This window comes from Pelophylax lessonae, assembly GCF_965119305.1.
Source record: "Pelophylax lessonae genome assembly, chromosome: 1".
NCBI lineage: Eukaryota > Metazoa > Chordata > Amphibia > Anura > Ranidae > Pelophylax > Pelophylax lessonae.
The window spans coordinates 310,423,731-310,446,375 of NC_138768.1; the positions used below are offsets into that span (position 1 = coordinate 310,423,731).

The 22,645-nt window shown below is 43.9% G+C and overlaps 1 protein-coding gene across 1 annotated transcript in view; it reads right to left on the minus strand.

Moving 5' to 3' along the window:
- Nucleotides 1–1,763: 1,763 nt before the first annotated feature.
- Nucleotides 1,764–22,645, minus strand: part of GAL3ST1 (galactose-3-O-sulfotransferase 1) — a 100,311-nt gene continuing 79,429 nt past the window's right edge. The window contains exon 3 of the mRNA XM_082253477.1: nt 1,764–3,503. Within this exon, the coding sequence (XP_082109603.1) occupies nt 2,348–3,503 (1,156 nt within the window). The 3' untranslated portion in view covers nt 1,764–2,347. The remainder of the gene's footprint in view (nt 3,504–22,645) is intronic.

A 22,645-nucleotide genomic window follows, 5' to 3' on the forward strand; every position in this document is an offset into this window, starting at 1 on the left:
CAGCTTCTAACATATTCCCAGTACTACAGCTGCCGCTCACTCCCCCCCCCCCCTCCTGTCTATTGCAGCAGTATGGGGGGAAATTCCCCATACTAGCTGCCAGTTTTTGAAAGCAGCGGCCGTGCGGGGCTCCACCCACACAGCCGCATCATTCATACACAGAGCTCTGTGTCTGAATGAACTGCAAGTCTCGACTGCCTTAGTGGCTGTCGGCTTGTAGTTCTTAATGAACTACCATGGCGCCGTGGTAGTTCACTGAGTGTTCATGTATGGGATGTATGGGTAAGCCCATACAATCACAGTTTGGAGGAGACCTGCATGGCATTAGTGATCTGCTTATCGCTGGTGCAACAAAAAATAATAAATGCACATTTTTCTACCTGCAAAAAAATGTGCATTTATTTATTTATTTATTTATTTTTAAAAAGTGAACTTATCCTTTAAGCTTTGATAGAAAAAAAACGGGAAGCTGATTGGTTTCTATGCAGAGCTGCCCTAGATTTTTCACTCTCCAGTTTTAGTAAATCAACCCCATAGTACAAGATCGCTGGTGACCAAACTTTTCTTTGTTACAGATAAGCAATAAAATTAGGGTCATCTCCTTGCTCCCAGCCTGCAACTGGACAGTAAAGGAACAACAATAGTTTATCTCTCTGCCCTCATTGCTCCCTCTGTTAGCATGTTCTTTGTCAGCAAATGTTCTTGTAGTGTGTTTTTTTTTTATATATATATATATATATATGTATATATATATATATACAGTATATATATATATATATATATATATATATATATATATATATATATCTGCCTGGATTTCAGCTTTAAAAGGTTGGTAAGAAACTGCACCTGCATCCCCTAGAATGAATCTGTATCCTCTGCAAGATGCCATCAAAAACTTCATCCAGCAGCCCTTGGTGCACACGGTGAGCTGCGGAGAAAGCACAGGCCCTAATAATTCCTACAAACAAATGGATCATGTATGATACGGCAGCTTTTTCTTTTTCAGGAAGGGTTACTGGCTTCTCACAGGCAAAGACAATAGCAATCGTCTGGAAAAAGAAATCTATCCTAATCTGTCCACTACCCCCCCCCCCCAACCCCCGCAAATTTTTTTTTAAAGAAAAGCTCTTAACGCTGATGTCACTCATGTCCCATGAACAGTCTACAAAAATTTAGTAAGTTCTCATAATGCTGTTACAAAAAGAACTGGTAAACAATCTCTAATGTCTGTAGGAACCTTTACAATTTAAAGACAAACAGCCCACTGCATGTACTAGCATGCTTGTGCTAGCATAAAAATTCTATCATCTAGTGTTGTACTAATCAATGAACAGTTACATAAGGCAGAATATCCCAGAGGCCAAAATACCTGCAGTAAATACACATTTGGTGAGAGGTGGTGCACAGTTACCATTTCTGCTCCTGTGATAACCCAGGAGTCAGATGATGACCAAGAGGACAAACAAACATTCAGACAGTAGATCTATAAACCAGGTTACACAAAGAATACCAAAACCCAAACATCTTTGCTTAAATCAATAGGGAGCGGTAGTGCTTATCAGAGGTTTATGATCCTAATACTAAAGAGATACATGGACTTATTCAATTAAATAATGAGAAGTTATAAAAAGTACCAATCAAAATTAAAATCTAGTACTGCTCCGACATCAGAGAGTGACGTTTTGTCTGGTTATTTTACTTTTACATTTAGCGCTTTGTTCCTTGTAATGTTCACGGAATAAACTCAGTATTGTAGATATGGTTTTATTATTCTACTCTGGACTCGCAGATCTAAGCCCTCAATATAAAAACAAAACATTAGTTCACAAAACTAGGAAAAGGATAGAATAATGGGGATTTATACATAATAAATTAGGTTTAATTAGATATCTTAGAACTAGGGGCACCATACATGTTACCAAAGATACACTCTCTACCCCTTCATCACAAATTAAGAATAATTCTAGTGCGTTTCTCACTATAAAGGTGATATTCAGAAACTGCCTGCATCTGTCTTCTTTACATCACAGTCCCATTTGCTTAAGTAAAGAGCTCTTGCTGGCAGATTGCAGTTGAGAACACTTCATAGTTAATAATTCTCTTGTTTCATTTTTACAAAAAATACCCTGTATAGATACTGTCCATGGCAGCAATGTTCAACAAGCACGCCCTTCTGAAAATACTGATTCTAGAAAAATACTTGGAAAAAAAGGAATCCATTATATTATCACATTATAACAATCCCATCAGTCAGTTTACTGGCCTGCTGTTTTTTAGACACCATGTTGTTCTTATCTCTCTTTGGCAAAGTCTTGTTAATTCACATTCAATTTCCCCATCAGTGTCACCAGTTCAGCAGTCTCCTAATATTACCCCATAGTCTTGTGACCCAAAGATCTGCTCCCAGCCGACTCATGTACTGTATTTCAGGAGTCAGCATACTTCTGCAGAGTTGTCTGTGCTGGGGCAGAATGTTCTTATTCAAATTATATCCTTGAATAGACGTTTTCCCCAGAGGCTGCCATGGTTGCAGGCCAGACTCTTTAATCTTGCTAGCATCTACTGGGCCACCTCCTGCAATACATTCCTGCTTTAGTTCTTCATTCTTCCTCCTCAGTTCTATGACATCCTTCTTCATCCTCTCCATTCCATATTTTTCTACCTTCTTCCAAAATGTAGTATTAAAATGTTGATAAATAAGTAAGTCAAGTGCATTCCACTCCTGTGCCAACTGGTATATCTCAGGGCTTAGACGGGAGCCACTTAAATCTTTACGTGCATTTAGCTTAAAATAAAGTATATCATCCATCTCCCAACACATCAACTCACGCAACAACAACAGTGACTCATCAAAATATTCCAAGAGCATGACCAAATGAAATCGTTTATCAAGCTCCTCCAACATATTTTGCACTCTAGCATCTCCCATATCGATTTCATTATCATAACCCAGGTCAAATGTCAACAGATTGCGCAGGTAGTGTGCATTAAATCCACTGGAATCGTAGTAACTCAGGGGACTTCGTAGAAAAGCATCCATCTTTTGCTCACTCCCTGATCCTGGCAGAGTCCATGTTAATGGTACCACACGAGCAAAGTACTGGAATGAGGATTCGAAAAGCAGAGCTGGATTACGGAGAACAGTGACAAAGGTGGTATCTTGAGGTATGAGTAGGTTCACTTCGGAATGCCTGTAGCGCATATGATTGCAGATTATATTAAAGCACATGCCAGGCTGGTAGCCCTCAACCTGCCAACGCTGAAAATAGCTTGGATACTCAAAGTCATTGCGCCCACGGGGGAAGGCGAAATGAAGATTGTGCTTCTCTCCATAGCGGAACAGAATGTTAAGGATTGTGCTGCTTCCTGTTTTGTGGGTTTTCAGGAACATAAGGTTGTGCCGTGGTACACAGAGCAGTGAAGAACTAGAACTAGAATTGGCTTTTCCTAGATGGGAGCCAGAATTTGAAGATGGCTGACAACGGAAGGAGACAGAGTTTCTGCAAAAAACAAAAAAAGATTATATACTTTCCTGCAAGACCATGCTCTAAAAAAACAAAGCGAGGTATACTAAATATTTTATTCATATGTATTTTATGTTTTTGTTTTTAAAAGCATTAGAAAAACTGAAGCACAAATGTGTTTTATGCACTTTGGATTTGTTATACCTGTGCTGTATGCAGGAGCACCACCAGTGGAGGAATATAAAATAGTTAGGTGTAGTCTATTCAACTAAATGTAAGTTCGCCTGTCAATATGTGGTGTACACAAAAAGACCTGTACACATAGGAAGAGAGGAACATATGAAAGGCATTGCTACAGTGGGTCAGAACATTTTGCTAAAAAAATAATTTTAACCTTGCAAAACCACAGTGGGTCAGACCATTTTGCTTAAAAACATCATTTGAACCCTGCATGACTACTATCTTTGAAGGTTTTGGCATGTGTTGTGGGACAGCTTTCAGGGTGGTCTGCATTGAGAAATACGCTGTACCACAAGGCAGCCACTCTTGCTTTTATTTCCTGGGGCATACTGTTGTCTCTATCATGGAACCCTCAAACAAGTAAACACGTCATTTGACGTGATGTGGTCATCACAAAATGTATAAAGGTTCAATGTTTATCCAATCCTAAACCTAAAAGATGTACTGCAGTAAAAGGAAGGATGACCAACTAGTCAAATGACCAGTGGTTTACTGCTTAGCATAACTTGCAGCCACATGTATTTCTTGGACTTGCAAACCAATATAGTGAATCACAGAACAAATGAACATAAAATAGTTTCAGCTATTCTCCACCCATCAAGAAAGCCCCTCTAACATGTTTCAATCATGTAGGGCTTAAAGGGTAAGTTCACCCCTGGTTGCCACAAACTAAAAAAAAAAACTGTTTTGTGAAAGGGAAAACTACAACTCCTGACAGCCTTTGCGACTGTTTGCTTGTAATTCTCAATTAACTATCAGAGCACTGTTGATAACTCTAGGTAGTTAATTGACCTTCCTCTCAGTGTGTAACTGCCTGCCTGTTTCGGAGGTAGGGACTGACAACTACACAGACAGTCTGCAAGACCGTGGCACTACAGCTACAATCTGCTAAACATGGGTGAAATGGATGCGATACCGGTCCCTAACAAAAAATAAATAAATAAATAAATACATATTTTTTACCTTAAAACAAATGTGCATTTATTCTTTTTTTTTTAAAGTGAACTTATCCTTTAAGTCGGCCATAGACGGTTCAAATCTTTGCTGGTTCAACAAGGACCTGACGAGATTCGACCCATGTATGGGCAGGCTGTTTGTACTTAAGTCAATCCATCGATCCACTTGGTTATAACCAGCATGTAGGATTTTTAGGATGCGATTATTTTCAATAATCAGCAATAATCACTGTGATCTCCTGGCAGGAACAGCTCCTCACCAGAGAACTCAATAGCTCCACGGGAGGGATTCTCCCATCAACACTGACTCAGTTAATGGGGAAGATGAGCCATGATGATAGGAAATAAAATTGATTCATCTATGACCTGCCTGAATCATAGATCTCTATGATTTTCTTAATCATAATCTCTATGATTAAGCCCTACAAGAGGCAGCTCATCATCCTCTCATCATCTCTTCTAAGCTACTTTACATAAATGAAAGTAACATCTGCCTTGTTGTTGTCATTGGTAACCACTGACCTGATTCAATTTTCAAACCAAAATCTGTTGTGCATGACTATAAGTGACATCCGCATTGCTAAGACCTATTGTAACTGCTGGTTATGCTTGTCTATATTGAGTTTAACTGACTTTCATAGTGCCCTGCCCAAGACCAAACATCTAGCCTTAATTTGTTTTCTCCATCCTGCTTTGCAAATTGTTTGGGGCACAAACCTCCATTTTCACAATGTATACTTTGATTAGCTCCTAATTGATTAATTGTCCAAACCTCCCCCACACTATCCAAGTATAAATTCAGTACAACTCTTCATGACCAAATTGTATTAAGGTGTTATCGGTGCTATGGAAATAGTATGTGTTGTTCCAATTGTGTTATGCTCTGCACATAAACTGACCAATTGAAATGTAAATTGAACAACGCTTATGAGTATAAACAAAACTGAATATTATAAGCAAAAAAAATCTGTGTTCATGCAATAAATAATACCAATCTAACAAACATCAGTGCCCTTTAATGACTCCGTGTGAATGAACTACAAAACTCAGATACAAAAGTGCAAAAGTCCTGAGGAAATTTTCCTCAAAAGTGTATTCCTCCAAGAATATATAGTCCACAAACCAATTTCAAGTACCCGTGCTCAAATCACAGTGAAACTTCACTTCACAACAACACTTTGTGCCATGCTCATGTGCCTCTAGGTTGCCATCTCATCCCTTTAAAACCGAAACCCATAATAATTACACAGGTTCTGTGGCTAATTAAGGTGGTAATTAAACTCACTTAGTACCTTATCTGCATTAAAGAAAGCCTCAGGACCTGTGTCATTAATATGCGTTTGGTTTTAAGAGGTGGCAACCCTATATGCCCCACATAGATGCCTAGATCAATGACAATGTATTTTCTATCTGTATTGCTCCCAGCCAAACAGAAAAAAAATGGCCTTTATCCGAGCATGCAGCCTGGCACGTAGGAAATGGGGGGGGGGAGTGAGTGAACCATACCATGGCACATACCCTCACATGGGGAGCCTACCCCCCCATCCCAAAGCACCTTGTCCCCATTTTGATGGGGACAAGGGCCTCTTCCCAACAACCCTTGGCTGTGGTTGGTGGGGTCTGCGGGTTGATCGGAATCTGGTTTCAGATCCTGTGCCCCCCTCCAATGTGAATGGGTATCGGGTGCACCCTGCCTGTACCCATTCACCAAAAAAGTGTAAAAAAAGTAAAAACCACAGGAAAGTTTTTAACAAGTCTTTTATTAGAAAGAAAAAAGAAACAAAAATAGTGTCCCTCGATGTAAATCCATCATCAATCACGACACCAGCCGACCTGAAAAAAAGAAAAATTGCAAAAAAAGATTAGCCTCCTAAGAGTCTACCCACCGTATGCCCGCTCTTTGGCTTTGAAGGTTCTTTTATAGGCAAGGGGCGGGGCCACCCGGTTACGTCACCCAGTGGCAATGCCCCCCCTGACATCACGTGATGTCATTTGACGTCAGAAGGGGTGGTGCCGCCGGCTGACATAGTCGGGTGGAACTGCCCCTTGCCTATAAAAGAACTGTTAAAGCTGAAGAGTGGGTGGTTTTTAATTTTTTCTATTTTTCTAGTCCGGCGGGTGTTGTGATTGACGATGGATTTACATCAAGGGACTATTTTTTTTTTTTTAATAAAGGACCTGTCAAAAACTTTTTTCCTGTGGTTTTTACTTTTTTACACTTTTTGGGTAAATGTAGATACGGGTACAATGTACCTGATACCCATTCACATAGGGGGGCTGGGATCTGGGGGCCCACTTGTTAAATTTGGCTTCCAGACTCTGAAAAGCCCCTCACCTGCAGACCCCTACAACCACAGCCCAGAGTTGTCAGGAAGAGGCTCTTGTCCCCATTAACATGGGGACAAGGTGCTTTGGGGGGCACCCCAAAGCACTCTCCCCATGTTGAGGGCAAGCGGCCTGGCTTGTTTCAGGAGGGGGGGTGCCCGCTCTCCCCCCCCCTTTCCTGGCCTACCAGGCTCGATGCTCAGATAAGGGTCTGGTATGGATTTTGGGGGGGGGGGGCACGCCATTTTTTTTTTCAAATCTTTGCGTGAATTTCCCCTTAAAATCTATATCAGACCCTAAGGGCCTGGTATGGATTTTTAAGAGGGGGACCCCATGCCATTTTTTTTTTTTAATTCTGTCATAGGGTTTCCCTTAATCCCTTAAATACAGTACACTTTCACCCCCTTCCAGCCCAGACCAATTTTCAACTTTCAGCACTCATTGGCGTCTATGGGAAATCTTGGTCAGCTTGACATGGCACTGCTCCCAGTCTTTAACATTTATGTTCATGGGAAATCTTGGTCAGCTTGACATGGCACTGCTGCCAATCTTTATCATTGGCATCTATGGGAAATCTTGGTCAGCTTGACATAGCACTGCTCCCAATCTTTATCAGTGGCATCTATGGGAAATCTTGGTCAGCTTGACATGGCACTGCTCCCAAACCTTAAGTGACAGGGATACAAAACTTGGGGAGCACCGAGAGGGGACCCAGGACTACAACATATCCATTCATTTTAAAACTGGGGTATGCCTGTACAGTACACTATACTGACTGCACTAAACTGTCTGAACACACTATCCACTACCTGCCTAATCTCTATTGTCACACACTATACACAGCTGCCATGTAAGCAGCAGCCTTATACAGTATGGGGCATGGACTTAGCCCCTGAGCCATGATTGGCCAAAGGCACTCTGCCTTTGGCCGATCATGGCTCTCACAGTACATAGTGCTGTAAGTGGCTAAAGCAAACAGGTCAGGCATATGTTTTGGCCAATCATCAGCAATCAATGCATTGCAAGAGCGCACTGCCTTATGGGGCGCTCATCGGTGGGCGAACTTCCCACCGAGCGCCCCATTTGTTTGTGTGTTCAGAGAACACACGAACAGCTGATGTTTGAGTCAAACTTACCTTCGACCCGAACACACAGTTCATCCCTAGTCTCCATGGTTCTGCTCTTTCCTGGTTCTCCTCCTACCTATCTCAGCGCGGCTTCAGTGTCACCTACAACTCTATCTCCTCCGCTCCTCTTCCTCTTGTGGTTGGGATACCTCAAGGCTCTGTCCTTGGGCTTCTCCTATTCGCTTTCTACTCCTCTTCCCTGGGCCAGCTCATAACCTCTTATAGCTTCCAATACCACCTCCACACTGAAGACACCCAGATCTATCCCCCACTCCTATACCCTCACATATCACAAATTTACCGAGCGACTTATCAGTATGGATGTCACACCATTTCATCAAACTCAATCTGTATAAAACTAAGCTTGTATTATTTCCTACCCCCCCAATCACCCCCTCATGACTTTACCGTTGAGATCAATAGCACACACTTATTGGTCCCTCCACACATGGCAAGGCTCTAGGTGTATTTCCAGACTTGACCTCTCCTTCTAAACCCAAATCCAATCACTGGCTAAATCATGCCACCTTACCCTCTGAAACATTTCCAGAATTTGCCATTCTTAACTAATGACACCACAAAACAACATATTCACTCCCTGGTTATCTCCTGCCTTGTCTACTGAAACTCCCTTCTTGCTGGCTTACCTCTTCACAGGCTAGCCTCCCTTTCAGTCTAGCATTACTGCTGCTAGACTTATACACTTTAACCAACCTGCAGCTGCTGCTCCTCTCTAATAATCCCTTCACTGGCGTGAACTAGCCAGGTGTAAAAAATGTAGAACTTGCCTTCAAGATTTCTCCAGAACCTCTTCCATCTGCTGGAATTGCCAACCCCAGTATGTCTGGTTAGCACCTATCCTGCTTACCTTTAGGCAATCCATGAAAACTAATTTATTCAGGGAAGCCTACCCGAGCTCCACTAAAAACTGTACTTCTGCTACCTCCATCAGATCATCCCCTGTAGCTATTACCTTTTGCAGCACTTCCTCCTTTAGATTGTAAGCTCCATGAACAGGGCCCTCCTATTCCTTCTGTTTTGAACTATCATAACTGTACTGTCTCCCCTTATATTGTAAAGCCCGGCGCAAACTGTTGGCACTATATAAATCCTGTATAATAATAAAAGTAATATTATTATTAATGGAGGAGTTAAACAGGGAAGGTGGGCATATTTGGTCTCTCACGGGCATATTAGTGCCTGTCATGGCCCCAATGTACTGGGGAGTGGGGAGCATTGGAGGAGAAAGGTTTTGGTGAAAGGAGGACACAGCAGCACAAGTATCACATCCCACTGAAAGAATGTAATGTCCCTTGTGCTGTTTTTGTTTTTTTGGTTAAACTAAGGCTTTAATAGTGCAAAAAAAAAAAAGTATTATTCATGATTTAAGGGGGGGGGGGGGCATGGCCGGATGAGGACCTGAGCAGACATGCCTGTAGTGAGCTCCTGCCATCCTGACCTAATCCTGTGGATTTCTGCAGTGTGTTCGGCCTTCCTTGCTGACCTGTGACACCCGGAGGTCCCTGGTGCAGAGCTGCACATTCTTATGGCACCCAAGCGGCGATCCTCCGCTGCCCAGAACCACCCGTGGATAGGTGGCAGCTCTGGTTCTCCCTTCATGTACTGACGCCATCTTGCTCAGCAAACTGCAGGCTCTGCTCACACAAATGGAGGGGGACGGGGCAGCAAGCTCTAACATCCCACCACTAGACAACCCGACAGCGCCAGACACATCCCTGATCCTGGCATCGATCGAGCAGAGCAGGACATCCCTGCTAGTTCGTATCAATCACTTGGCAGAAGAATGCAACCTGATCAGGAATGACCTGGGAAAGATCAGAGGCCACCTGAAGGAATCAGAGACACGTGTTTCAGCTGTAGAGGATCGCACAGAGCAACATGCCGGTATAAGTGCTGATCTGCAGCAAACAGTGAAGGATTTGCTGACCAAAACTGATGATGCTAAACATCGAATGCGTTGCAAAAATGTGTGGGTGCTTGGCCTCCCTGAACGGGCTTAAGGAGAGCACCCAGCAGATTTTGCAGAGGCTTTCTTCAAAGATCTTTTACACCACCCGGATGCCCCTGACACTTATGAAAGAGCCCATTGGGTACCTATGGGTTGATTTATTCCCAGGGCCCCTCCTCACCCTTTCCTTGTTCAATTCCTGAATTATCAAGACCGTGATCACATCCTCTCTGAAGTCAGGAAATATCAGAGTATACAGTATGGAAATGCAAAGGTCATTCTATTCCCAGATTTTTCACAAGAGCTCCAGAAGAAGCAGAAGACCTTCAATGATGTCCACAGATGTCTCAGAGAGTGCAACATGAAGTACAGCATGCTTTACCCAAGTTGCCTACGGGTCCAACATGACGGTATGACCAAATTCTTTGATAAGTCTGATGAAGCAGATACCTGGCTCACTGGGCTTCGGTGAGCTTCCGGTGCTGCTCACTCCACTCACAGGCCTGTTTATTGTAACATGGTGCCCATATATTGTTTTGTTCAAGCAGACTCCTGCTATTACCTCTGAAGCCTTGTTCACCAGCTATGCCTAGCTGCTTATTTACCTTTCTTACAGTTCCAAGTTACCTTTGATCGTTCAGGAGCGATTCCACAGTTCCCACAACCAGAAAGAATCCACTGCCTTCCACCCTTGGAGGTGTTTTTCCCCAGAATGGGAAAAAGAAAACTGATTCTGGTCGGATCTTGCTGCCAAGGAAGAGTTCGTAAACGGTTTTTAGGTTTTTAGGTATAAAACTGACCTTTTTAGTGGTCAGTAGGGAGTTCATAGATTTTTTTTATTATTATTGTTCTGTATGCTCTATGTCCACTGCACGAGTGGTTCTTTAAGCACAAATTGTCGGTAATCATCCTACTCAGGGCTGTTATGCATTACATTCTCTCTCAGAGGTCAAGTGGGTTACACTCCCACACTTATTTGCTAACTAGTTCTTGGATTAAGGGTATCTGATAGTAATGGAGCCTACACTTATGTCATAAAATGCCTGGGGAATGAACGACAAGATTAAGAGAGCTTTGATGTTTAAGTATTTGACTCAACATAAACCTCATATACTATTCCTGCAGGAAATTCATCTCCTGGGCAATAAGAATCTTGCTCTTTGCAGACCCTGGATACAACAATCATTCCATGCTACATATTCCAGTTATGCAAGGGGAGTGGCTATCTTGCTAAATAAGTCATTAGCACACAAGATTTTACCTCAAACCCAAGGAGCAGAAGGGGTGCGCTGGGACCGGCAGGGACCCCAGATCATCAAGGTAATGTAGCACCCTTGTCTTAATGCAAGGTTGCTGTTAAATTTAGTTGCTGGGCCTTAACTAGCCTGGCTGTAATTTTACTGTGGTTAATTGAACTTCCCCTCTTAATCTGGTTTGACTGCGTTTCTCCCTTCCGTCAGTAGGTGGCACTGTTGCCTCTGACACTAGTGTGAGAATTACAGTTAAACGAACTGTTAATGTCCATGTCTCTCTCAGCCAATTACAGTGTCACTACGGCATTCTGGGAGATCTTATTTAAGAGGGGGAGGTCCAATAATCGCTCTCTTCCCGCCCGGACCCCCTTGGGGGAGGGTGTGTATTGCTGTGCTGCTGCTGGCTAGGCCTGAAGTCTGAGGCCTGGTCACATGCCTGGGATTCTGCTGAGGAGAGCCAGCGACCCACATGGGAAAGATCATCCACAGACATCCAGCAACCTGTGTGAGTAACCTGCCTGTTTCTTATGGAGGACAGCTGTCCAGACAGTACAGACCACAAAAGGGGATTGAATCTGGTCGAGAGAAGTTGCCTCCCAGATCGATCTGAAGTTTTATGGATACCTAATGATTCTCAAGGTCTGTTATCCTGTACCGCTGTCTGAGTACCTGTCTTTTGCAATGGGAGTCTGCCTAATAGCCTGTTCTTAAAGGGTGTCCTGGACCCTACCCCTCTCTCCCTCAGTTTATTTTTGACCTGTTGAGAAGAAATAAACTATCCTGTTCCTTCAGCATAAAAGTGACTGGCGCCCATCATTTATTTTACCTGCATCACTACCCACCATGCCTGACAATCCACACCCACAGGAGGTATGTAGCCCCTCTCTGCCTCTGAAGGTCATCACTAGGCCCTAGGGGGTTCTGGGGGTCCGCTACAGTAAGAAGAACCAAAAGCATCCTCATGAATCCCCCCGCAATCAGCAGCCACATCAGGAAAAGCACTTAGGTCAGCCCATCCCCAGTGGGTCTAGACAAACGCCGCAGGACTATCAAGCCAGGTCTGCCAGACCTTCTCAAATTTCCTGGTATAACCCCTACATATGTATGTAGCTTTATAGAGTGGCAACATTTTATTGATTAGCCCCTTCCAATAGGAGACCATAAGTGTGATAGGCTTTTTCCAAAACAAAATCAGTGCCTTACGAGCATAATAAAGTAATAAGGTCAATAGTGTGCACTGAGCTCTAGTAGGCTCCAATCCCTCCACCAGACCAAGCAGACAGACTGCCACCGTCATGGAGACATGTATAGAGGTGACCTCCATTGTACATTTAAGTATTTAATTCCAGTAACCCTTGACCAGTGGGCAGTGCAAAAACACAAGGTCAAAGTCAGCCAGAGAACAAGAGCAGCGGCAGCATTCCGCTGAGACCCCCGGATAAATTCCGGCCAACTTAGCCATAATATAGTAGATACTATGCAGGAATTTAAAATGAACTAGCCTATCCCTTGCCGATACCAGGTGATTAAATGGCACACCCCAGATGTCATCCCATTCCTCACCTCCAAGATCAGGGACCTCCCCCACCCATTTCTCCCTACATCTGACCACTGAGGGAGAAATGACAGGGAAAAGCTCCTTATAAAGCTCTGACAAAGGCTTTTTCATGGACTTGTTCAACAGAATATTTTCTAGGCCTGACATCTTAATCTTCACCTCAGTGGAGCCAAATTGAATAGTGAAAGCATGTCTCAGTTGTAGATACCTAAAAAGATAAGGGTTTGGTAGGTTGAACTTCAGCTTCTGATCCTCAAAGGACATTCGTTTACCCTCCCTCGTGTGTATGCTCTGGTTAATTTGTACGTACCCCCTCCTTTAAACCAGCGGGTCCTGTACACTGTGTATGAAAAATTAGCCACTTTACAATTTTCCAGACTATACATAGCTGGAGATTTCAACTCAATTCTAGATCCATACTTAGACTCGTCCAACCCAAACAGAGTGTATTCCTCTGAATTACCTCAATGGTCACAAGCCTTTATTTACACTGAAATTTGGAGATTGAAGCACTGGACCTCTAGGGCCTACTCCCTCCACTCCAACACTCACAAATCCAAGTCTAGGATAGACCTGGTTTTTGGTAACACCTGCGCCCTGGCAGCAGTGCGGGAGGTTTTGTATTTACCTGCGGGCCTCTCAGATCATGCCCCTTTAGCTATTATATTGAGGTTGTCAGAGAAAAAGGGTCAAAATTGTTGGCAGTTAGCTACTAAGTGGTTGCAGGACTCCAAGGTTGACGAGATGGTCTCGCCTAAACTAAAACAATACCGGGAACTTAAAGAAGGCACTGTCTCAACTCACGTGGTCTGGGAGGCCTTTAAGGCCAATGTGAGGGGAGACTACTTCTGAGTTATAATAGCAAGTGCAACAGTTAGAAGAATCCAAGCCAGAAGAGGCTTTTTCTGTCCCCCCGACTCCGGATCATTTTGGCCGATTGGCTGACGCGAGAAGAGCACTGTCTCTACATTTCGCCACAGCTACACATTTAGATCTTAGTTCTTTGGCCAGAAGGATCTTTGAGTCTGGGGACAAAAAAACAAACTCCTAGCAAATCTAGTAGCTGATTCCAAAATGCAAACAGTGGTGTCTGAAATCTGTTCCTCAGACGGCCGAATTATATCTGCCCCTGACCTCATCCTGAATGAGTTCAGGACATTCTATGAGCACCTCTACAGAGCAATTCCTGGTTTGCCAGCTGAGAGGCTCAGTGAGTACTTGCGAGCCTTGCAATTGCCCACTTTCTCAACAGAGGACCTTGAGTTTTTGGACAAAGATTTTACTGTTGAAGAAATTGAAATGGTGAGCCGTTCGTTTCCCAGCAGTAAAACGCCAGGCCCGGACGGTTTGCCCGGCCAATGGTACAGAAACTATGCGGCCCTAATCACACCTAAATTCTTACAGATGTATGTCGAGTATAAAGAACAGATGTCCTTGCCCCCTTCTTTGCAACAAGCACATATCATTCTCATCCCTAAGCCGGGCAAAGACAAAACCCAATGGACCTCCTATAGGCCAATTTCCCTACTAAACTATAACTTCAAGATACTGACAAAAATGTTTGTTTGGGTTTTGGTGCCTCAAACCAAAGGAAGTGGGACTTTAAGGGCAGTAATAATAAGATCGTGTACCATATATAACATTTCAACAATTTATTTTTATAAAGTTTTACAAGATAATAGACAAGTTTGTCGTGGATGGGTTAAAGGCCCATCAGTGAAGAAGTAATGAAGTTAAGAGGGTAAGTGACAAGGTGAAAAATGGTGACTTATTGGGAACATTTATCTCTGTTGTTCCATGCGTATAATTCAGGCTTGGAACTTGTTCAGAGGAAATATCCAAAGATTATCCTATGCGTTTTGGCTACATAGAGTATTAGTGCCTTTGTCAAGGATTAGTCACCATGTCTGTAACAACAGCGGCTTGTTTGTTTAAATACACATGTGTAATCCAAAAAACAAAATTGGTGCAATGTGTTTTTTTATTACATACATCTTTCTTTTGTCTGATCCATGTGTGACGGCTTGTTCCCTCTGGTTCCTGAATCGCATCAGGAATTATTGCTGCTTCTATAAAGGATATGCATATATGTGAATTTGAGATTAGTTAGGGGGATTTTTAGATATATAGGTATATAGAAAGAAGCCAATTTTACTTACAGGCTAATTCTTAGTGGATTCCTATGTTTGGATTCTCATCTGGCAGGTAAGTTTTAGACTAGAAAAAATAGGTAGATAGATAAATACAATCTGTACTAATAAGTACAAACTAACAATCCGCTGTTGTTACAGACATGGTGACCAATCCTTGACAAAGGCACTAATACTCTATGTAGCCGAAACGCGTAGGATAATATTTGGATAGTTCCTCTGAACAAGTTCCAAGCCTGAATTATACGCATGGAACAACAGACATAAATGTTCCCAATAAGTCACCATTTTTCACCTTGTCACTTACCTATATCCCAAAGTAGAGAAAGTAAGGGTTTTCAGGGCCCAATTGAAAAAGGAAAACCAAGAATCCATAGTTTATAAAAAAATTGAGCATTTTATTTATTTATTTTTTTTTTTATTGTCACTTACCCTCTTAACTTCATCACTTCTTCACTGATGGGCCTTTAACCCATCCACGACAAACTTGTCTATTATCTTGTAAAACTTTATAAAAATAAATTGTTGAAATTTTATATATATGATACACTATCTTATTATTACTGCCCTTAAAGTCCCACTTCCTTTGGTTTGAGGCACCAAAACCCAAACAAACTATTACCCTAGGGACATTGGCAAAACCATACTATCAAGGCTTTTTCAGAGGATCGCAAACCCCTTTTCCACTGACAAAAATGTTAGCAACCAGGTGACAGATGATCCTCTGATCTTTGATTAACATTGGCCAAAACATAAAAAAGTACGCTTACACCTCAAAGAAGTCTGTCAAGAGCAGATTCAAAGCCCATGCAGGGGCACAAAAAAGAAACAATACAACAGAAGTAAGGCAAGATAACTTTGAAGGTCATAAAGCTATGCAGCCCAAACAAGTCAATATACCTGTGTTCATCAGGCGCTCCAGTCTCGCCCCCCTCAACCAAGAGTATGGGTCAGCATTTACAATGTGAGAGGAGAAAATATTTTTTTTTTTGGCAATTACAACTGTTAACCGTCCACAGCCGTGGAGGGCTCCGCTAACCATTTGACCCAAATTCTATCATATTTTTTAGGACAGCCCCAATGCAAATATGTATCTTTGTAGAAAGGGAGAGTGTTATTTACCATTTTTTTCCAGTAAGGTAGACCAGGAGGGTTCTGTTTTTTCCAATGAAGTGTGATTGCCTTTCTCGCATAAAACAGCAAGAGACCAACAAGGGTCCTATCCGCCACTCTGGGAGTCAAATCTTCCACTAGACCCAAAAAACACACCCCCAGGGTGGGAGAGACGTAGATATTAGTCACTAATTAGATAGTTTCCAGCACCTGAGACCAACACACACTGATCGCAGGGCAGGACCAGAATAACTGTGTCAAGTCTCCCGGGGGGTGGTTGCGTCGCCAGCATGCTGGAGAATGGGTAGGCCCCATTTTATGTATTCAGTGAGGGGTATAATATGCCCTATGTACCGATTTAAACTGTATAAGATGATCCAACTCGGGATCTTCAGTGATCCAGCGTTGGCGCAACAACTCAAAATCAGACGGGGATACCCTAAGTAGGTGTGCATATAGGGTAGAAGTAGGCTTTTCTAGACTCTCATCACTCAAGATCCTTTCTAAGTCTGAGGCCACCAGCTAATTTTCCCCAGGGGTGGAACGGGGTTCTGAAAGCGTGGGACAACTGTAAATATAGAAAAAGGTATGAAGGGGGGACATTGTAAGTAGAAACAAAGTAATCAAAGGGTGAATTGATAAAACTGCGGAAACGTCTTGAACTATTTTTATATAAAATTTTGTCCATGCTATGGGTTCAGAAAGTCTAAAAAGATGAGGGGACATAGGATTTTACCACAATAGGGCTTTTCGGAGAGACTGCAGTGTGTAGGTAGCGCTCGCAGGTAAGACCAGCCCTTCAGGCTCTAAGGGGTAGTTATCATAGAAGATGTGAGGTCATAAGGAGCTTTAGGACCATGGAACGGCAAAAATCTAAGGACTTCCACTGACCCTACCACTGCAGCCTCCAGGACAGTAGAGGGGTTGAACAAATCCGGCCTTAGCCACCAGGAGGCAGTAACCAATTGGGCCGCTAAGTAATATTTGTGGCAGCCCGGAATCACTAACCCACCTTGGGAAGTGGGGCGCATTAGTGTGGACATCCTGAACCTGAGGAGGATGAGGACCCCACAGAAAAGAGGAGAAAAGAATATTCATCTGCAAAAAAAAAAAAGCAGGCCTTGGGTATCCACTGTTGGGAATTTCAAAACAAGTAGTTGAATTTGGAGAAAGTTTTAATTTTATTGAGATTAATCCACCCCAGGAGGGATGGAGGGAGATTCTCCCATGCCTTCAGTTTAGCTCTAACCTGCTTAACCACTGAAGATAAATTGTGTGATGCATAGTCATTTATATCTCCAGAGATCAGTACCCCAAGATATGTGAAGGTATCTACCCTTTGAAATTGCAGGTCAGACATCACGTTATCCTTAGCCTCTGGGTCAATAGCAAATAAAAGGAACTTGGAACAGTTCACCTTGAGGCCCGTCACTTCAGAGAATGTATTTAGAATCCGCAATGCACCCTGCAAAGATGGGCCTGCGTCTTTGAAAAATAGCAGGAGGTCATCCGCTTACAGAGTTACCCTCCCCTCCAGCCACTCCCGCCTAAGGCCCCTAATATGGGGAGATATACAAAGAGCTTCAACTACTGGTTCCATGGCAAAAGCAAAGAGAGCAAGAGAGAGAGGACAGCCCTGCCGGATACCTCGGTGTAATCAAAATGGGGGCCTCCCAGCCTAATGATAGCCGTCGGGGAGCAGTATATCACCTTTAGCCATTGAAACAAAACTAAGGGAAACCACATTCTCTGAAGAGTCTCTCACAGGAAGGGCCATTCCACTGTATCAAATGCCTTCTCTATATCCAGGGAAGCAATGACCCTAGAGCCCTGATTGTCATGTTTGGAATGAATATTCGTAAATAGCCTGCGTAAGTTGATATCTGTTGATTTATGAGCCATAAACCCAGTTTGATCCAAATCAATTATGGAGGGTAGAACATGAGCAATCCTAGACGCAAGGAGTTTAGTTAAGATCTTAAGATCTTTATTAAAGAGTGCAATAGGTCTATATGAGGCACATTGTTTGGGATCCTTTGCGGATTTATAAATGAGAATAACATGCGCCTCCGACATCAAAGGAGGGAGGGTGCCCTCCACTAGGCAGTGTGAATAAAGGGAAGCAAGTAAGGGGGCTAATATATCACTGTGTGCTTTATAAAACTTTGTGGGAAGACCTTCAGGGCCCAGGGATTTGCCACAAGAGGGATTGGATTACTGATAAAACCTCATCCGAAGTCATCGGACGCATTAAGCGTGACCACTCCTCATCCGAAAGCCATCCCAGAGCCACCAGGTCCAGCAGTGAGGCTAAAGAGGACAAAGTCAGAATGCAGCTTGGAATTATAGAGGCATTGGTAGAAATTTTGAAACTTACTAAGGATATCCGTGGGAGAAGTAATGGCCTCCCCTGTGGGAGAGGTAACCTCAGAGACCACTGTTAGGGGGGCATCATGATGTGACAGCATGGCTAACAATTTCACATTTTTGTCCCCTTGTTCGAAAATTCATTGTTTGGAATGATATAAGTCTAAATGGGTAACCTCTGATATATGCAGATGCAATGCCCTCTTAATAGTCTGCAGTAAATCAAAATTAACAGTTGAAGGGTCAGAAGCAAATCTTTTAGACATATTTTGAATTTCTGCTTGTAAGGAAGGTGTGGCTGTTTGGTTATTTAGCTTGATCGCCTTAATGAGTGAGATATAATGACCTCTAGTGAATGCCTTAAAGGCGTCCCACACTGATTCTGGGGAGGAGGACCCCGCATTTATGTCCCAATATTCTTTCAAGGCAGGCCGAGATTGATCGGCTATGTCGGGGTGGGAGATCCAGTAAGCGCCAAGGTGCCACATGGAGCCACAACTCACCAAATGGAATCTCAAGGCCAAGGCCAAAGGACTATGGTCCGGCAGTCCACTGGGTGGGTAGTCCACAGACACAATATCAGCAAGCATAGTGGGGTTAGCAAATGCCAGGTCAATGCTAGAGGAGGTCTTATATAGGTAGAAAATCATGAGTATAACCTGGTAGTAGGGTGTTTCCATCTCCAGACCCCTGTCAGATCTGCTGACAGGGCCCATCTGGATAAATCACCAGAGGATGACTTTTGTGGGAAGGGGTCTATCTTGGTCTGGTGAGAGCACAATTTTTAAAGTCACCCATTAGAAGTAAATTGGCAGGACAGTAGGGCGTGATCTTCTCCAGAATCAAGTACAAGAAAGCTGGTTGAAATGGCGGAAGAATGTAAATACCAACAAAAACATAGTGCTTATGCCATAATTGTACCACTAATATTATGTATTTCCCCTGTAAATCTGTGTGAACTGCTTCAATTACACAAGCCAATGATTTGTTTACAAGTAGAGATACACCCCTAGCATAAGTGGAATATGAAGCATGAAATGCCTTTTTGAACCCACAGTCTGTTGAGAGTCATCAACTTACTGCCCATCAAGTGCATCTCCTGTAAGATAAGTATGTGGGGGTTATATGTTTTAGCGTATTGAAAGAGCAGTGCTCTCTTGAGTTTGGAATTGAGGCCTGATTGTCTCAGCATCATGGGGTGCCATAGATATCCAGTTTTGTCATTAACCAGGAGTAGAGAAGTATCTCGCAGGGCAACACAAAGTGGGCAGCATGATGACACAGGTCTTTGAAGAGGTGTAGAGCAACCAAACACAACACAAACAACATAAAACAAAAAATTAAACCAACCCAGCACATTATGGTTTCCCTGCTGGTATCTGGCGCCCCTAAAACGGAAAGGGGATCCAGATAACGGCCTATACCCCAACCTAACTGTTGTCCAAACCAACTGGATCTAAAGGACTACTGCATCTAGTAACTGAGTTCAATCCTATTGAGGCAGATCAGCGTGTATCCACCACTAATAGAACCCCAGTTGAGGATGGAGGGAGGGGGCAGAGGGAGCCACCAGTGGCGGACAACTTAAGTCGAGAGGTAACATCAATAACCAAGTAAAAGTAAGGTAAAAAGAGAAAGAAAATGTAGTAGTAATAATCATTTGGAGAATCATATCTGGTTGGCAGCTTCACTCCAGAAATCGGACTCCATCTTGAGACTGCATGAAGATTAGGCCCACAGGGGTGTCTTTCACAGGACAAATAGCCCTTTTGCAGGATATGACATTGCGTGGGAAACCACTTGTTAGGAGATCATGCGGGAATTCCGTTTTAATGACCATCCAGCCAGGACACTACTGCTTCAGGGGATTCAAAGAATCTGACTTTGTCGCCGTCAACCACACGGAGCTTGCTAGGCTATTGCTAGGGAGCCTGTTTTTGAGTCGCTTGCAAACTTTTGAGAAGGAGTGGAGTCTTTGTTGGATTTCAGGCGAATAGTCGGGAAAGAGAAGGATCTTTGCATTCTCGTAACGTAGATCTTGTTTTGCGCGAGCCGCAGCCAGGATACGATCCCTGTCCCGATAGTTAAGTAGTCGGAGCAGGAAGGGTCTTGCTGTTGCCTCAGGAATTGGAGGAGCCGGGGGAACCTTATGGGCTCTTTCAACCACAAAAGTGGATGGCATGACAGGGAGATCCAGTAACTTGATTAGGAACAACTCCACAAACTCGGCAGGTATGAAGCCCTCTGTCTTTTCTGGCAGGCCCAGAATACGAATATTGTTCCGTCTAAGCCTATTTTCGGTTTCCACCACTTTTTCTTGCAATGCTTTTACTTGCAATTGTAGGGCATGAAGCTCTCGGGAGTCTGACCCTGGATCTGAATTTATCCATATCATGGCGAATCAGACTAATTTTGGGTGCCAGACAATCAATCTTGGTAGTGAGGGTGTCTTACAGGCTTTGATAGCCTCCTGGATGTCAGCTGAGGTAGCGCCAGTCTGTACCCCGGGCTCTGGGGTACTCTGTGTGTTCACTGACATTGCTGGGCCCCGCCGCCTCATATCCAAAATGCTCGCCGCAGGAGAAGAGCAAGGGACACTTGCAGGGCGGGATGATCTGAGCTTGCCGGGTGAGTGTGGGGACACCCGCGGCGAGCCTGACACCTTGTCAGACGGAGTAAAAAACGTTTTCTGAGGAAAGCGAGCATGGAAAGCGCAGAGAAGGGCGGGAGCATGAACATCAGCGGAGGGAACACAGGAGCGCTCCCCAGGACCATAACCCTTCCAGTGTACCTGGTACTGAACCTGACCTCGGAACAGACGAGAATCCAAGATGCTGCTAACCTCATATTCCTCATGATTGCCTACAGGAATGGGACGAGGGGGAGGAAGTGAAGAAGTATAAGGATTTCATACCAGTGGCTTCAAAATTGACACGTGAAAGACAATGGAGATACGCATGCCAGGGGGAAGACGAAGGGCATAGGCCACTGGGTTCACCTTATAGAGGATGCGAAAACGCTCAACAAAACAGGGTGCCAGATTTGGAGTGGGCACCCCAAGGTTAGGATTACGGGTCGACAACCACACCCTCTCCCCGACCTGGTACGAAGGAGCAGATAAACGTCTCCGGTCTGCCCGGAGCTTTTGACGCTGTGCAGAGACCCGTAAAGACTCTTGAATCTGCACCCAAGAGGAACCGAGGGCATGAAGATGATCCTCCACAGCCGGGATGTTCTGTGGCGAGAACGACTCGGGCAACACAGCGGGTTTGAACCCATAATTGGCCATGAATGGAGACATTCTGGAAGACAAGTTGATGGCAGAGTTTCTTGGCAAACTCTGCCCAAGGTAGCAGATCAACCCAATTGTCCTGATGGTCAGAGATATAGCTGTGGAGAAATTGCTCCAGAGCTTGGTTGGAACGGTCAGGGGCCCCATTGGACTGCGGATGGTAAGCCAAGGAGAAGGAGAGTCGAATACCCAACTGGGAGCAAAAGGCGCACCAGAACCTGGAGACAAACTGGCTCCAACGGTCCAAGACAATCCCGTGTAAACTGAAGACCTCCCTGGCAAACACCAAGGCAAGCGCCTGAGCAGTAGGAGGCCACTTAAATGGAATACAGTGGCACAGTTTGGAGAACCAGACGACAACCATGAGGATAACCCGTGTAACCTTGAGGCGCGGGAAGTTCCACAATAAAAATCCATGGCCAAGTGAGACATTGGGAATGGGATGCAGTAGGCCCAAGGGAAGGTTCTGAGGAGATTTGTTCTGGGCACAGACCGAACAAGCAGCCACATACGCAGCAACATCAGTGCGGAGAGATGGCTACCAGAACTGACAGGAAATAGCCCAGGACATTTGGTTCTTACCAGGATGACTGGCAGTCTTGGAATTGTGGTATGTGCGCAACAGTCTGATGTGCAACCCCTCAGGTATAAAACATTTGCCAGCAGGTCTCTCAGTGGGAGAATCGGGTTGGGTAGCCAAGATCTGTTCCCCAAGAGTAGAGGTTAAGTTGGTGCGAATGGCAGCCAGGATTTGATCTGAAGGTATGACCGGTGTCAGCGCAGAGTCCTCCCTGGACAACTCAGAATACTGACAAGTATCAGCCTTAA